The sequence below is a fragment of the Spea bombifrons genome, chromosome 5, assembly GCF_027358695.1.
Source record: "Spea bombifrons isolate aSpeBom1 chromosome 5, aSpeBom1.2.pri, whole genome shotgun sequence".
Classification (NCBI taxonomy): Eukaryota; Metazoa; Chordata; class Amphibia; order Anura; family Pelobatidae; genus Spea; species Spea bombifrons.
This window is the reverse complement of record NC_071091.1, coordinates 76576609-76592708: the sequence shown is the minus strand read 5'-3', so window position 1 is coordinate 76592708 and position 16100 is coordinate 76576609. Positions and strand designations below refer to the sequence as shown.

Here is a 16100-nt window from a genome sequence, read left to right as displayed (position 1 = left end):
GTGTGTTTCCCATTCTTAAGTGAAAACCTTAACCCCTTAAGGATAATGGGCGGTCCCTAAACCCATTGAAAACAATGCTTTTTGAGCCCGTACATGTACGGGCTTTGTCATTAAGGGGTTAATATATATTTTTCAGGGGTTTGTAATGTGCATTACTATTTATCCATGAAACTGCGCTTATATTACCATCACAGTATTTTCTCCCCCACACTGTGTATTCTGCTAACTTGCCTCCCTGTTTGTTATATGGTTGAGTGAACGACAAATGAGCCGGTTCATATTGTACTGAGATTTTTTCTGAATGGCTCCAGAGTCATGAGTCTTAACAAAGCTACAGCTGATGTAGCTCATTGTAAGCCCACACTGGACAAGTATTTGCAACAATATATGTTTCTCCTGTAGCCTGTTTCATTCTTCAATTTAGAGAACATGCAGAAGCACCAATTTAAAGCTATACCGCTTACGAGCCAATATGAATTATACATTTTAATTTGCCATCCAAACAACATCCCACTATCGCTCTCTGTAACATATGGGCAAGAAAAGGAGTGTCCAGTGTGATTACAGGAGCCACTTAAGGCTGATGGACCGATTTCCTCCAGTTGTCCGTGGGCTAACATCCCATCTGCACTATGATGGGACCTTCGTTTTAAGCCCAGTGCTGCGTGACCAACAGTTCCCGACCTGGACAGGATTTTAGATGTTCTAGATGTGGCACCATGTTGTTATCTAAATGGTATAATTGGTCAAACATGACCTTGGTCTGAAAGTTGTCTTTCTACACCTGAAATCCATACAATTGTGCATACCATAACAACACAATGGAACAGCAATGAATTAATTGGCAAGCTATCAAGGTAATTATATTTACGCAAGTTCTCCAACCAATCCTGGGATGCATATTAATACCCTCCGTTGCTGCTAATAACATGTACCTTATGTACTTACATGATAAGAGATATTTTAGGTGATTATTTTTAAACCTGCTTAATAACTTATAAGTTATTTAAAATATTCTGTGTACATTATTTTATCATAAAAGATTGACTTTTTGTCTTTCATAGCTTGATGTGTGCTAACTGATATTAATCTGGTGTGAACATTGCGAGATAGGGTGGGACAGTGTGCGACGGGAAGAGGTAAGCGGAGTGAAATTCTGTAAGCACAAAGATCAGATTTATATTTGTCTTCAGACTGAGGCATACATATTTTGGGTTGCAGACTTAATTATTTTCCTTAGTTTAACAGTTGGTACCCTTAGAGATGTATATAGAGGTTGCACAGATGGGACATTTCACTGGTCTGTACCTTGCAGGACACCATAGAATAGACTAGGTGGCAGAGTAAAAAGGCACATAAAATTCTTAGGCATACAAGAGGATTAGCGTAAACTGCTAACAAGCAGTGTGTTGACAAATAGCTTAACATCATAAAAACACTTTCTGAACTTAAGAGAGAACAGCTCATTCTGCATGTATTTTAGGATCTAAATAATGACATCACCACCCACTTACTATAATCCCATTTATTGCAACAACCACTAGGAGGAAAATGGCTTCTAAAATCCAAATTCTATTAGAGTGTTTTGTTTCTTTCACAAACTTATATATTTATATTGTATGCAATGTGTCCCCAGAAAATACAGTGGAAGTGTTTAAGAGTATTTAAAGAAAAAAAAAGTTCACCCAGTGTGCTGAAAAATATATAATAAAACTGCTAAGAATATAAGGCATGAAAGTAACCATTGACACCAAATAAATGGCTATATGACAGTGGCCTGGGAAAAAACCCATGGAAAATAATAGGCAGTCAAGCAACATGCTGTAAAACTGTCTCTTTACAACACAATGGATGAGCAACGTGACTGATGATTCTCTCAGGATAAATTTACCAGATCAGTGATGTCTCTTTTTGCTGCACAATATTTGACACAAAGAGCAAATAAGTAGATTTATGCATGAATACCTTAAAGCTTGTAGGGATAACATGCAAACACGTATGCAAATTTAGGATGCATTATTTTAAATGGGACATTGCGATGATATAAAGTATTGTTTATCTAATGAAATAATCTCCTCGAGTCAGTAGTCAGAGTGTCCACTCCATTAATTAGACTAGACATTCTGCGTTTAACAGCAAGGTAGCATGATGAGGACCTAGTTTGTCGTCTAGATGATTGGACTGAGATAACAGAGATAAAACATATATCTAATATGGATACACGCAACCGTTCAAAAGTTTGGGGTCACTTACCAACTTGCTTGTTTTCGAAAGAAAATACATTTTTGTCTATTAGAATAACATGGAATGGATGAGAAATACCGTGCAGACGTCGTTAATGTTGTTAAATGACTATTGCAGATGGAAAGAGCTGATTTTGTATGGAATATCTTCATTGGCGTACTAGGCCCTTTATCACTCCCATCACTCCTGTGTTCCAATGGCACGTTATGTTTGCTAATCCAAGTTTACATTTAAAAGGCTAATTGATCATTAGAAAACCCGTTTTGCAACTATATTAGCACAGTTACAAATTTCCATGACCCCAAACTTCTGAACTGTATTGTATCTAATGTCAAAACATTGTATTATATGAAAACCACAACTGTTTTGAAACAAATAACATGTCATTTTTTTCTGCATAAATGTAGCAAATATAGTGGCACATTAGCCTTTCTGAGTCGGGACTGAGTTCAGGGTTGGAAAGAAAAAACCCGACTTGGAAAAGGGGCAAACACATATGGGGTGGGGGATTCTACAGAACCCTAAACCCTAGCCTCATGTATTCACAAAGCAGACAACAGGGACATTTAAAGGAACCACATGAATTGAAGTGCATATGATGGCTGTCCCTTAAATAAGGAAAATGGCTATAGCCATGTTTGTTCAAGAGGTCCTACATTAAAGTTGATATATTTAATTGGGCTAAAGCCGTAGAATAACATAAATCTTTGGAATCTCAGAGGTTTCAAAAACGTACCAAATTTGAAAAAAACAATACATTTTCATATAGCTTAATTTAATCTATTTTTTAATATAATGAGATAATGTAGAGATGTGACCCTAGCTTTCTCATTAAGGTGGTTAGGCATGGTTAATAAGCAGACAAATGGATCCCCCGGTTAAAGTAAACTGAATTAAAATGTAAACCCCTTATCATGCATTAACCAACACTGAAAATGAGAAGCACTAATACAGGGTTTAATTAATTATTCCTAGTCGCAAATGCTAAAGCTGTCCTTATGCCCTAAATAAAGTAAATTTTTTACACACAAGAGGATTTGGGGCATTTATGATATAGTGGTGGGGAAAGAATTGGCGAGAATTGATTCTAGTATTGATCCTAGTGATATCTTTGACCTGCTATGTCCATTTCATGCACGTAACAGAACAATTTAGTATTACTAATACAATAATAATAATAATACTTATTATTTTGAATGTCATTTACTTTGTTACCTTTCAAATTCTTGGATTGTGATCAACCACACTATTAAAAGGGAATTGTGACTATTTATTTTACTTAGTACCAGGTTACAAATATGGTTTCCTTATTTAATAGTTGTAGTTTTAGCAAAATATAATATTTTCAGGCAGACGTTCATATCTGTGATGTAGCTCTGTTATCTGAGCCCAACCTACTAGGCAAACACCCTTACTCCTTTCAAATAATTGAATGGCTCAGTCTTAATCACCCAGCAGGACACTCTGATTAATGAAATGCATAAATCATTATATTTAATCCTCAAAGAGAAACATATTTTTTTCCCATGAGATTTTGACTTTATCAACTAAATGTAAAGCATTGTGTGCCGCTATTTTTTCTACACAGTATTACATGCACTATTTAGAAAGTTCACAGATAAAAGACATAAACACTACAGATAAGCAGTCCATATATTATGCAGTTTACAGGTTATTTATAGAGAAACAGAGGACCGTATAATGAGTACTTCCAAGTGGAACAAAGACTGTACATGTGAGATTTATAAGGATCCAGACGTTATTTGGTTAGCTTGTAATTTAGATTGTTCAAAGGAACTGGAAATGTGATATCTTACACATTTGGTATATGTGTGGTATTTCCAATTCAGGATGCTTGTAATTAAAGAGTAATGAAGGTCTTTCTAATACAGTAGGGGTTGTGCAGTACTTGATCCATACATATTAAAATGTGAAGGTATAGGCAATCTGGTTCTAACTGTGCTAACTAAAAGATAAAATAACCCTGGTGTCACACCATACCCTTAGTTGACTATTCTCCCACAAATACTACATAGATGCCATAAAGAACTGCAAATGTGTAGGACTATGCAGAAAGGTGCTATTTTAAATCAGGAAAAAAGATTTTAGCTAGAAAAAACATTAAAACAAGAAAGTGTCATAATTACTTGTCTTAAATCCAGTGTTATGGTGACCCAGTGATATATTCTGCCATTCTGAATACTGGGACTTTGCCACCAATCATTAGTGCCATCGATTGCATTGGTTATCGGGTGCCGTTCTGTAAATAAACAAATAAAAACATATACCAGCTTGCAAGTGAAAGAGAATAGAAAATTGAGTAAGAAAGCATTTTATTTCTATATATTTTGGTGAGAGGATTATTGGGTTCCGGTCAGTAAACAAAATACTACAGAAATAACGATGCCTGTTTGCAGTTAACCAGCAAGATGTACAACACATAATGAGGTCTTTTAACTACAATGTGAGTGCATGAGAGTTGGCAAACAAATCTTAATTTGTAGCAGCTCATTCATATATTCACTATTACTAACTCACATACTCAAACACACACAACTTATTCTGCACATTGATTGCTTGAAAAAAGCAAGCAATATGCAGAATAATTCAACCCCCAGATTGCTTGTGATTTGTAAATATAAGCTGAAGCTTGCAAATTTCTCTTTGTAGCCTCAGGGGGTGACATGTAACCTCCCACACACACAGACACCAAAAAAAGATTAATTACAAAAATAATAATAGAAATGAAACAGGGATCCCCACATTAAGCAAGGGGGTCAACAACCCATCCACCTTTATCCCCTACCCTGTATGTGGTGGGGTAGGGGGTAATAATAGACTATATTGGGGTATAAAGCCCACCATGCTCTACATAATTTAGTGTTTACTGGGATGAAGTTTAAAATATACTGGGGGAAAAGGTTATTGAGTACAAAAAAATAAACTTTATATTAAACACCCTATTTACCCCCCTCCCCCCAAAAAATCCAAGTCGGTGAACTAGGAGTGAATGAGGTACTTCACTGTCCACCCCTTTGCACTTACAGGGTTCAGCCTTTTTAACTTTTACATTTTGTATTTGAGTGACTATATGAATTGCTTGCATGTAATGACATGTGACTAAACCATTTAACTATTTGTTGGTGAATAGACTCAACAGTATATCAGAAGATGGGTAACTTACCTTTGGGATTGGAACTGTTCTCATCACAGATGCTACATTGAGGGTTGCGTATTGGCCTTCCTGGCACATGTTCTACAAGTTTACAAAACATTTCTGGTCCCATTTCACCACATGTGGCATTAGTGGTAATAACGGCATTACTGGCAAGATTCAGTATAGCGGGAAACAAACCTAAACAGAACACAACAAGATTTACCATGTAGAATAACAGGGGAATAATGTGTTTTCAGTTTTAAAGTATTCCAGTTGATGATTTAAAACACAATATGTATGTGTATTTAATCAAGCATTAACTCTTTTTCCCTGGTTACTTTGCTGTCATCACTATATATTAGCACAATGTTAGTGATTTTTGGTATCGTCCGTGAACAGTTCTTGCTTTAGAACAATATTATGAAGCAATGTATTATAGTACGTTTATTAGAGAAGAATTGTCCTAAAAACCTCCCAAGAAATGTTGATAAAATGTCATGTTTTAAAGTTATATATATATCCAAACAAGATAAAGATAATCTGCCATGCCTGATGGACCAATCTTAAAAAGAACATGTTAATAATATAACTTATGTATCTTGTTGTCCATACACTGCTAAATGTCACACTTTTGTAATTTAATGAAACATGGAAACATCATTTCTAGCGCTGTCAAAAGTGCAAACTCTTCTCAGAAATAATTATATATTCATGCAAGTTGCCTAATTTTCATTTTTGGGGGAAACACTTGTCAAGTGACACAAAAAAAACATGAACTGATAAGACTTTTTACGCAATTAAACCTTCAAATTAAATAATAAAATGACAGATCTGTAAAAGGTTAATTTACTTAACATGCAAGAGCTTGTAATTAACATTTTGTCTAAGTGACACAGTGCCTTTGAATACAATTATGTTTAAAATTCAATGTTGATGCTCTAGATAAAGATATAATACATTAAGGCAAACAAAGGGCTCGCTCAGGCATTCTTCCTGACCTGGGATCGCAGTGTTTTCCTGTTTACTTTCTTGCTACCCTCATGCTTGCCTGTCTGGTTAGTGCTCTACTTTATGAAGCAATCATGCAGTTCAATTGCCAAAAAAACTGTAGGGTTTTGTTATCTGTGTTCATGTTCCTAGAGCCATGAAACTGCAAATCTGCACATTCCTTCCATTATTTTGACTGGCTTTAGCTTATGTATGCCTCTGACCTTTTAAGTTCTGATAACTTATCTTCATAGCACATTCCTTTTATTGGGAGCTTTGCTCAGTCATCAATACATATTTTCTTTTAATATATGTCAAGTTTTAACCTTTTATCATTTGAAAGAATGATAAAAGCAAAGGATCTTTATGAACAATTACCTAAGCATTGTTCTGTATGTCCTACTTGTTATGTGCTACACTACTTGTCACCCATTGTAAAGCTTTACAGAATATGATGATACGACATAAATCAATAAATAACAGCTACATTTTAGTTATCCATATTTTTAACAAAGTTAGGACCTATATGGAATATTCAAAGATACTTTTCAGTTTGTGTCCTTCTTCTAAGCAATTAAAACCATAGGTAGTAAGAAAAGCAAAAGAAAAATTGAAGATAACCCGCTGTGTGGATGTTACCACTTGCTTTCCCCCCACAGCCTTTTGTTCTTTGATTGTTGAGTACAATAAACATCCTTTAAAGAGAACGAAGGTGATGCGTAGTTTGAGGTGAGGTAAGCAACAGTAATATGTGGGTTCAGAACAGAAGTCACATCATATTACTCAGCAGTCCGTGTTCTTTATGGGGCTTGGCTGTATGGGCTACCCTTCCTACATTATTCTCCAGATTCTCCCTTCTTTGACTCAGCTCCTTCCACTCTCACCCCTTCGATAGTCCACTGTACGCTAGCCCAAACCCGTGTATGCAGCCAACCCTACCTACCTGACTTGACCCCACTCACATGCAGCCATTGAGCGTTGAAACCCAGCTATAATAAAAATAGAAACCTGTAGAACTTTGTAGGTCATAGAGAATCACCTCCTTCCAATACACCAAGGGCCTTGAGAAATAGTACATTTTAAACATTTAGAATGTTTGATACTTTAAGCAAGAGTTAACAACGATTATTCTCAGACATGATTTTCTTAACATGGAATGAATGGCCTCACCAGTTGTCAGAAACACTGTAGTATTGTGTGTTTTATTTTTTTTTTGAGTCTTCCTCCTGTGGTTTATTATCTTGATATCGCTATGTATATATTTTAATTTATTTGAATATTTATATAGCTTTAGATGTAGAATTCCAAGCATGTCTTCAGGCGTCTGGCTTTAGTTCCTCTCCAGGGCTCTTTTCCCATTCATACCAAATTTCATTTCCTGTGTTGCTTTGTTGAACTTCTGTTTGCAAAAACCTGCTTTTCTGAGAGCAGGTATATGTGTAAAATGCCTTGGAGGTAATCTCTCATAGAGGGTCATGACAACGAGGCAAAGTTAAAAATGATATTACCTTATGAATGTTCTAATATATATATATATCCTGATATATATGGGATAGATTGTTACCCCCAATACAAAGAAAAGAAATAACCAGCCCATCAAATGATCAATAAGAAAATAATCTTTGAACTTTTAGGTGTTGATTATTACGCACCCTTGGTTTTTATGGTGATCTGTTTTCCCCACAATGGACCACTTACTATGATGTCCAAACGCATCACACTGCTACAACCATACTTGGTTGAATATGGGTAAATTCGCCAGTTTAAAACCATCACCCAAACATACATTAAACTATTGAACTGGGGAATAATTAATAATTGTACGTGAAATCTTGCTTATAAGAATAAAGTATATGTGTCTTCTGATGTACAAATTAGTACTAAAGATAATATTTTTCCAAGCATTAATAATTTCCTACAAGTCAAGTTCACCTTTATCTTGAATGAAACTAGCCACAAATTTAGCCCTTGAAAGGGTTGCAAAAAAATTCACATTGTAAAATACTATGGTGGCCTCCTCAACTGGAGGTTTTGCCTTCTTCCTGAAGTGTCTGAAGGCTTTTACAGTAAAAAGGAGTGCTGCATTCACAGTTATTCAGGTTTATTGTGTATATTATTGATAATAACCCCTGGAGTTGGGTGGAATGGTTGATAAGCTATATGGCTGCTTTATACTATACAGAATTAATTATTTTGAGGTTGCTATTCCTTTTATCCGGGTTGTCTCAGATGCCTAATTTTAAGTACCGGTATTTTCACATCTGAACTCCAACCACCAGTCTAGAAAACATCAAACAGCCTTGGTATGCATACTACCTGTGTACTTTTCCTACTTTACTACAACTGCACTGAGAAAGAACAACGGAACATATGTCATGATTGTATGTTTGCAGATCACACTACAAAGGAGCTGACGTTTAAAATGCTTTAATGACTGTGTTGACATAATGTAAAAAAAAAGAAGTTCAATGAGATGGGGGGCAGTGTGAAAACCCTTGCCCCAGAAATGTAGCACCTGGCCTGGAACATGATGCTTCTAGCAGTGATCAGGAAATTTGGAATATTAACTTGCAGATGCAAGACAGCTGGAAGCGCCTGTGGAAGCCCGGCTTTCACGGCTAGGTTACTTAAGAAAATAGCAGAGGATGTTTACTTTCTAGCTCCTGTATTTATGTTTTGTGTCGGTGGTTTTAGTGTTCTTTACAAATCAAATCATTCTTGGTAGCACACTTTCTGAAGAATGTTTGGACTGGGGTTAATACGGACATTCAATAAACATAATTTTGTTCAGCAGATGGTTGTAGCCCTGCAGATGTAGAGCTAAACATCCTGCCAGCCTGCAAACCGTTAGGTGGTAGCCCTCAGATTTATATTAGGAGTGTTACAGAATAACACAATTTCTATTTATCTTCACCATTGCCCTGGTTACTGTGGTGACTGCGCCGTTATAACGCAATGCACAAATATACTTAAAACAACTGGGTCTAGAATGCCACATTTATATTGCCTTCCGTGTTATCTCTTGTTGGTTGAGCTAACAGGCCACAAAATATCAGCCCCTGGCTAGAAGTGTTCAGTCTTAATTACAGGGTAATTGACTAGACCTGCATGACTAACTCCCAAACAAAAAGAAATAAAGAATTCTAGTGTCTGTGCTGAATCTTAAATAATTCCCTCTGGCCAAGAGAAAATGGTTAATTACTATGAGTGTAAGGAGGTATACTTTTTTTTTTAATCAGAAAATTATCTTTTCTTTTTTTCAATGGCCCGGTCAGGACTGGAAGGATTCCAGGAGCCAAGATTCTATGGCTTCCAAAATCCTACTAGCTTTTATCTATGGAAGCATCAATCCTTGGCTTCAAAATCATTTCCAAGCTGGCGCCATAAATATTCTGTCTGGTTCCCAAAGCTGAGTTTTAGCAGGGTTATGTCAGGTTGACTACCCAGTTCCTTTAAGGACCATCCTAGCAAAGTTTGCATTTGAGTGATAACAGTTTATAGCATGAGAACCCGACAAGCAAGTGGGACCTGGGCCTACAGAAGGACCCAAAATCTTATGCCCTGTTAACTTTTATTTTAGGAAATCAGCCCTGCTGACCTGTGGTTTTTCAATGCCAGCTATAACTTTTGGGTGTTTCCAGTACTGTGCAGAACACAATAATGATGTCATAAAGTCGGCAGACAAGTCATCTGCTATGGACACCGTCATTCCATGCATAAACATAAATACAAGTTCTTGCTTTGCACCAAGCAGCTTCCTATTCACATCAGTGACCCAGAAGCATGTATGAAATTTGGGTGCCAATGTCAGAAAATGGTACAACTTGGTACCTCAATTGATCAATCAAAGCTTCAGCCTCCATGACATAAGCTTGCTGACGTCTATGTGGCGGTAGCGTAATTGACTTTAATTTGGTGAATTAGGTGTAGTGGGTTATACTTATTTTAAGGGCTGATATTGTTGTGGCGGTGTGTGTAAGACATATGGGCTTACTGCCACATGTTTGGGCCTTTACAAATGTAAGGCTTAGAACTATAAACACAAAATGTTATAATGTGCAAAAAGCTATGGATACTACGGAATCCTTTTTTTCATTAATCTAAATGATATATTTTTCAAAGCACTTATACAATTAGACCCTGTAATGTCAAACAGACTTATTTAGATAAATCAAGGATATAATATAACAAACTAAACTGAATGTGACTATGTGAGTGGAATGATCAATTGAGGCTACGTTACTGAATACTTCCTACGCTCTAACTCCTTGTTTTTAGAGCTAATTTTCCCCATCTGTCTGCAGACCAGTTCAAAGCACCTCAACTTGTTTGGGAAAATACTTGAAACCCGAGGACCTTTCAAAGGACATAATTATTTTGGTGAAAGAATAGTTTGCAGTGTTAAGGTCTCTGATACGATCTAAACCTTCATCAGGACAAGGCATTGTCCATGCCAAAACATTACAAAGAGTTAAAATACAGACTAAGCATTCTAGGCTGATTAGATAAGTGATGTACCATAAATAAAGGAAATGTAAAGCAACGTTTAGCCTATCAGACATCACCACAGCTTAAAAGCCCTTGTGCTGCATTTTTTCCTCTTGGCTAACATCACATTCACAAGTTGCAGGAACTTACTCTTCCCACAGTCGTTCAGGCAGTTACTGACTAATGAACCATAGAACAGCTAAATCTGTTCGTGACAAAGATTGAGATTCATAATCAATGTATGCCATTTTAAGTTACAAAGTTACAGTGGTATCATATATATAACGCAAGTCAGGGGGGGTTATATGCTCACAAAGCCAGACGTGTGTGAAGGATTATTTACTAACGCAAAAGTAAATCATTCTGAAGAGGAAATAGTGTAAGGAGTACATTTGAGACTCAGAAGAAAAACAGTGCAATGTATATTAACCTTATGCATTAGAAGTTAATGGACAATCGACAATAAAACGTTGGTCTTCACTAGAATGTACAGAATGCCATAGAGATTAACCGTTTGTATGTCAGATAATTTACTATGAATGCAGACCCAATGTGGTAGACTTATTTGGGATTCCAGGGGTTAATCATTAGTATGCAGTAGGCAAGACTCTAATAGTCCATGTGGGTTCCTCCAGCAATCTTGCTTGTAATACAATGAGCAACAGAGAAACTAAGATCTAAGGTTATGTAAGTGCAAGTTATTCAGAAACAAAACATCTATTATGGGCAGAATAAGACGCCAAGATATCTCAGATACGTACTGCAGTTGTCCATATAGAATTGCATATGCTAATTTGGTTGTTCATACACTTTTATTATGTTTAGCTCTTTGTGACTCCTTGAATATTAACGGCCATTTGACATTTTTAGATGAATAGACAATCATGCTTCAGATTAAGTTTACATTGAGTGAGAAGTATTTAAGCCTAAAGAAAACCAATTGGATGGCATAAAAGCATATTTATATAAAAAGTGATTCTGGTGTAAAGTTCAAAAAGTGGTCTTATCAATGATCATGACCATTCCATTACTTGTTTAGGTGACAAGGCCATATTTCAACAGCAATTATTATTTTAACACATAACCCAAGGTATAACCCAGCATGTTGGTTTTATGGCTGGGAGTGATCCCCTTATTTTTGGTCTATGAGTAGAGTGTTCCTCCTTCAAAGTGCAATAGTGAGTTAGCATTGTACTAAAAGGCCTTTGTCACTTCTGTAGGTTAAATGTTTCTAATTCCTTACATTAATTATGGGAATATGGCCTATTACCAGGAAAGGCCTATTACAAGGAAAGGCTTTTTTGAGTTTTTGCTCAATACGGTTTAATGGGTTTCATGTAGAGGATTATTTGGGAGGCATTCTAATATCCAGCGCTTAAAAAGACCCAAAAACTGTGCTGTTAGGAAGGATCACCTCTGTGTCATTCAGTAAATAGCTTGTCCTCATCTAACAATTAAGAACTAATTACAAGTTAGTCCTAAAACAAGCTTCCACATCTCCTTATCTTAATCCAACTTGCGCTTGGCACCTTTATGTCTGGGGTCCTTCACAGACTGACTCCTGCTTGAAATGAGTTTGGAAACCAAGTTTCTGTCCCAATCTTAAAATTGTAAGAAAAATGCTTATCTAAATCTAGTAAATCTTTATTTTAATCTTAAATCTCACTTTAACATTAACTAATTTAATTTTATGACGATTCATTAACCCTTTCAGTTCCATTTCTGTAAAACATCTTTTTGGACTACTTCTTATAAAATGCAACTATGGTGTAAATGTTGTGTGCACTACTGATTAAACAAAATGTATCCAAATGTACAAATAAAGACTTTAACATAAGTGATACACGACAAGGGTGGCCAAGCAGTTTTTGTAATGTAATTGTGGATGACCTCAAATTCCAAGATTTATTTTTTTACTCAGAGGACCTTTATCATACAGCAGTATGATCCTTCTGTACACGAAATGTAATTGCAAAAAGGGAAATTAACCTTTTGTGAATATATAAAATCGTGACAATGATATATAATTACTTTATATTCTTAATTGAAATACATTTCCTATTTAAAGAAGTCACTAATTACCTGAAACTCTCTGTATCTTTGCTGTAATTGTTTTTTGGAGATATTCTTTTTTAAAAATGCAACACATTAAAGCTGAGATCTGTGTCTCAAAAGTGGCAAAGCCAACATTATCTTATCAAATTCCTGCCCTGAAATATTCTCCTTCTGACTCACCAACCCTTATAAAGACTGCTTGAACCAATCAACACCATAAACCAGAGATTACAGGAAGAATAACCATATAGAACGTGGGAAAAAGAAAGATACCTTTATACATAAAGTGTTTTCTACATATACTTTGCTTATTTTAATCTGTAAAATCACTAAAATTACAAAATGTAGGATTTGGGAAAAGTGGCAAATCTACGTTGAGCAACATATTAATAGGGATAATCATTTCTGTAGATTATAAAAACATGAGGTTAAGGAGTTTTATTACAAAGTTTGCTTAATCTGTAAACACTATGACATGAGTTTACTTGAGGAATTTAAGATGTTTTTTTGGTAATATCCAAGAATCAGCACATTTCTACTGGAATAAAAAGTGAGTAGTGCGCAATAGAATTATATAAATAATATAAGATGCAAATATACAAGCAAAAAAATGTAATAAATAAATAAATGTGAATGTGCTGCTGGTACACCTCAGAACAAATCCCCACTTTGTTAAAGAAAAACTACAAAAACATATATAGGTGACCGCGCCCCTCACACCAAGTGAGTATAAATAATGCAAATGATACCAATTCAATGTAGCTTCAAGGAAATCCAAGCAGTATGTAAAATTCAATCATAAAACAAAGAGAAAAGAAAAAAACATCATAGTGTAATTCATCAAAATAGTTGTGTGTATATATCTAGCAGGCAAAATGGACCCTTACGTTTGGTGGGGCTTATTCAAGCCCATAAACCGCGTAGGGGGGTGAGCGGGAGGGATTGTTCGTCTCCCGAATAAATTTCAGTCTCCACCGTAGAATTATTCAAAACTTCGTGATCTCGGAAGAAGAGCGAGAAATCGAGGTAACTACTCCCAAATTCTTCAAAGCACAGATCCGGAGGCGAGGGTGAGATAAAGATGAATACTTTAATATATAAAATAAATAAATAATCGGACTAGCGGCAGTTTTCAAAATCACGGCGTCCCGCGTTCATCCACTGCTGCACAGCCGAATGTATATCCGCAAATAAAAGTCACGTCCTCCTTCTCCTCTGTCACAACGTGCAACGTACGACGCGTTTCGTGCTATACTTCCTCAGAGGAAGTATAGCACGAAACGAAGTATATATACTTCCTCCTGAAGTATAGCACGAAACGTTGCACGTTGTGACAGAGGAGAAGGAGGACGTGACTTTTATTTGCGGATATACATTCGGCTGTGCAGCAGTGGATGAACGCGGGACGCCGTGATTTTGAAAACTGCCGCTAGTCCGATTATTTATTTATTTTATATATTAAAGTATTCATCTTTATCTCACCCTCGCCTCCGGATCTGTGCTTTGAAGAATTTGGGAGTAGTTACCTCGATTTCTCGCTCTTCTTCCGAGATCACGAAGTTTTGAATAATTCTACGGTGGAGACTGAAATTTATTCGGGAGACGAACAATCCCTCCCGCTCACCCCCCTACGCGGTTTATGGGCTTGAATAAGCCCCACCAAACGTAAGGGTCCATTTTGCCTGCTAGATATATACACACAACTATTTTGATGAATTACACTATGATGTTTTTTTCTTTTCTCTTTGTTTTATGATTGAATTTTACATACTGCTTGGATTTCCTTGAAGCTACATTGAATTGGTATCATTTGCATTATTTATACTCACTTGGTGTGAGGGGCGCGGTCACCTATATATGTTTTTTACATTTCTACTGGAACCCATATTTTAAGCGCAGGGAGAAAAACTAAAGTTTCAAGATGTTCCGAATGGGTCATTGTGACCATAAGGTCTAATTTTGCCCCTACCTAATATATGATATGATTTGCACACAAGGTCAGTGAAATATACAATAAACGGGGTGTAAATCTATATACAAAAACTCTTGATATGAACCACGAAGGTCTGATCAGTATATCAGTATGACGCTGTCCAGAGAGGTCCCCGGAGCCACTTTGGCGCTTTGGGATAAGTGGTTGTAATTGTATATCACATGAGAAAATCCCCTTTAATCCAGTGTTGGTTTATATTTCTGAATTATACAACTGAGCCTTACTTTTAAACACTTTGATAGACCTGAACAATGGCACGACGCGGGATTAAGTGGGATTTACAAAAACGAAGTAAAGTACACAGTTTCATAAATGGTCTGATTCACACAATTCTATTTGTGCAACTTTCACTCAACATTCTTTATCTAAAGTTACAACGTATTTTATAATGTTTTCGCCAAATATGGTATTCAATTAAATAATGTTAATAATGAATGTAAAATGATTACATCATATACAGTCTTAAAGGTCATTTTACAGTGGATGATTTGCCATTGAAATGTAACTCTTTTGCGGCTCCCTAAGTGTCTTCTTCACCAACTGTGGTTTAACATCTTGCTTTGAAGGAACTTTAAGGAAAAAGGTAATTGAGGAGTCCAAAGTCATATCCATTAATTATTATTTGGGTTGGCTTGGCTGAGCAATCCAGAAGAAGCGAGGAAGCCACGTGGGAGCTCAACAGTATGCTCAACAGAGGATCTCCCCAACTAGTCCATGATCATCACTGTAAAAGCGTGACATTGGGACAGTGTCCCAAAATCTGGTCTGTCCTATGAAAAAAAAAAAATCTGTCCTATGAAAACCAAGACTGTTGGGATGTATGTTTTCATTTAGTAAAACAGTAACAAGCTTCCAAGTGTATAAACATTTGAAGTTCATGGTTATATTTGTTTAGCTTTATAATATCACATTTTTAAGGGTCTGTATCAAATGACAGAAACATAACTCTGAGTATAACATGAATCGTGTCTTGTATGTCATTCTGTTTTAGTGCGCTATATCATTTACTAAAACTGGTTAAGTGTTGTTTGATGCACTTTGGTCGCTCACGTAACCTTCCCCCTTTTATCTCCTGTTTGAAGACACTAGCAATAAAACCATAAGAAACATTGAATTTGACACAGATAAGAACCATTTGGCCCATCCAGTCTGCCCATATTTCCCTGCTGTTCTGTC

At 36.2% G+C, this 16100-nt stretch overlaps 1 protein-coding gene across 1 annotated transcript in view; it reads right to left on the bottom strand.

Moving 5' to 3' along the window:
• LOC128497703 (laminin subunit alpha-1-like) overlaps positions 1–7360 on the bottom strand; it is a 54051-nt gene extending 46691 nt beyond the window's left edge. Inside the window, 3 exon segments of the mRNA XM_053467864.1 lie at positions 4392–4504; positions 5429–5599; positions 7351–7360. Of these exon segments, the coding sequence (XP_053323839.1) occupies positions 4392–4504; positions 5429–5599; positions 7351–7360 (294 nt within the window).
• Between the last annotated feature and the right edge of the window lie 8740 nt (positions 7361–16100).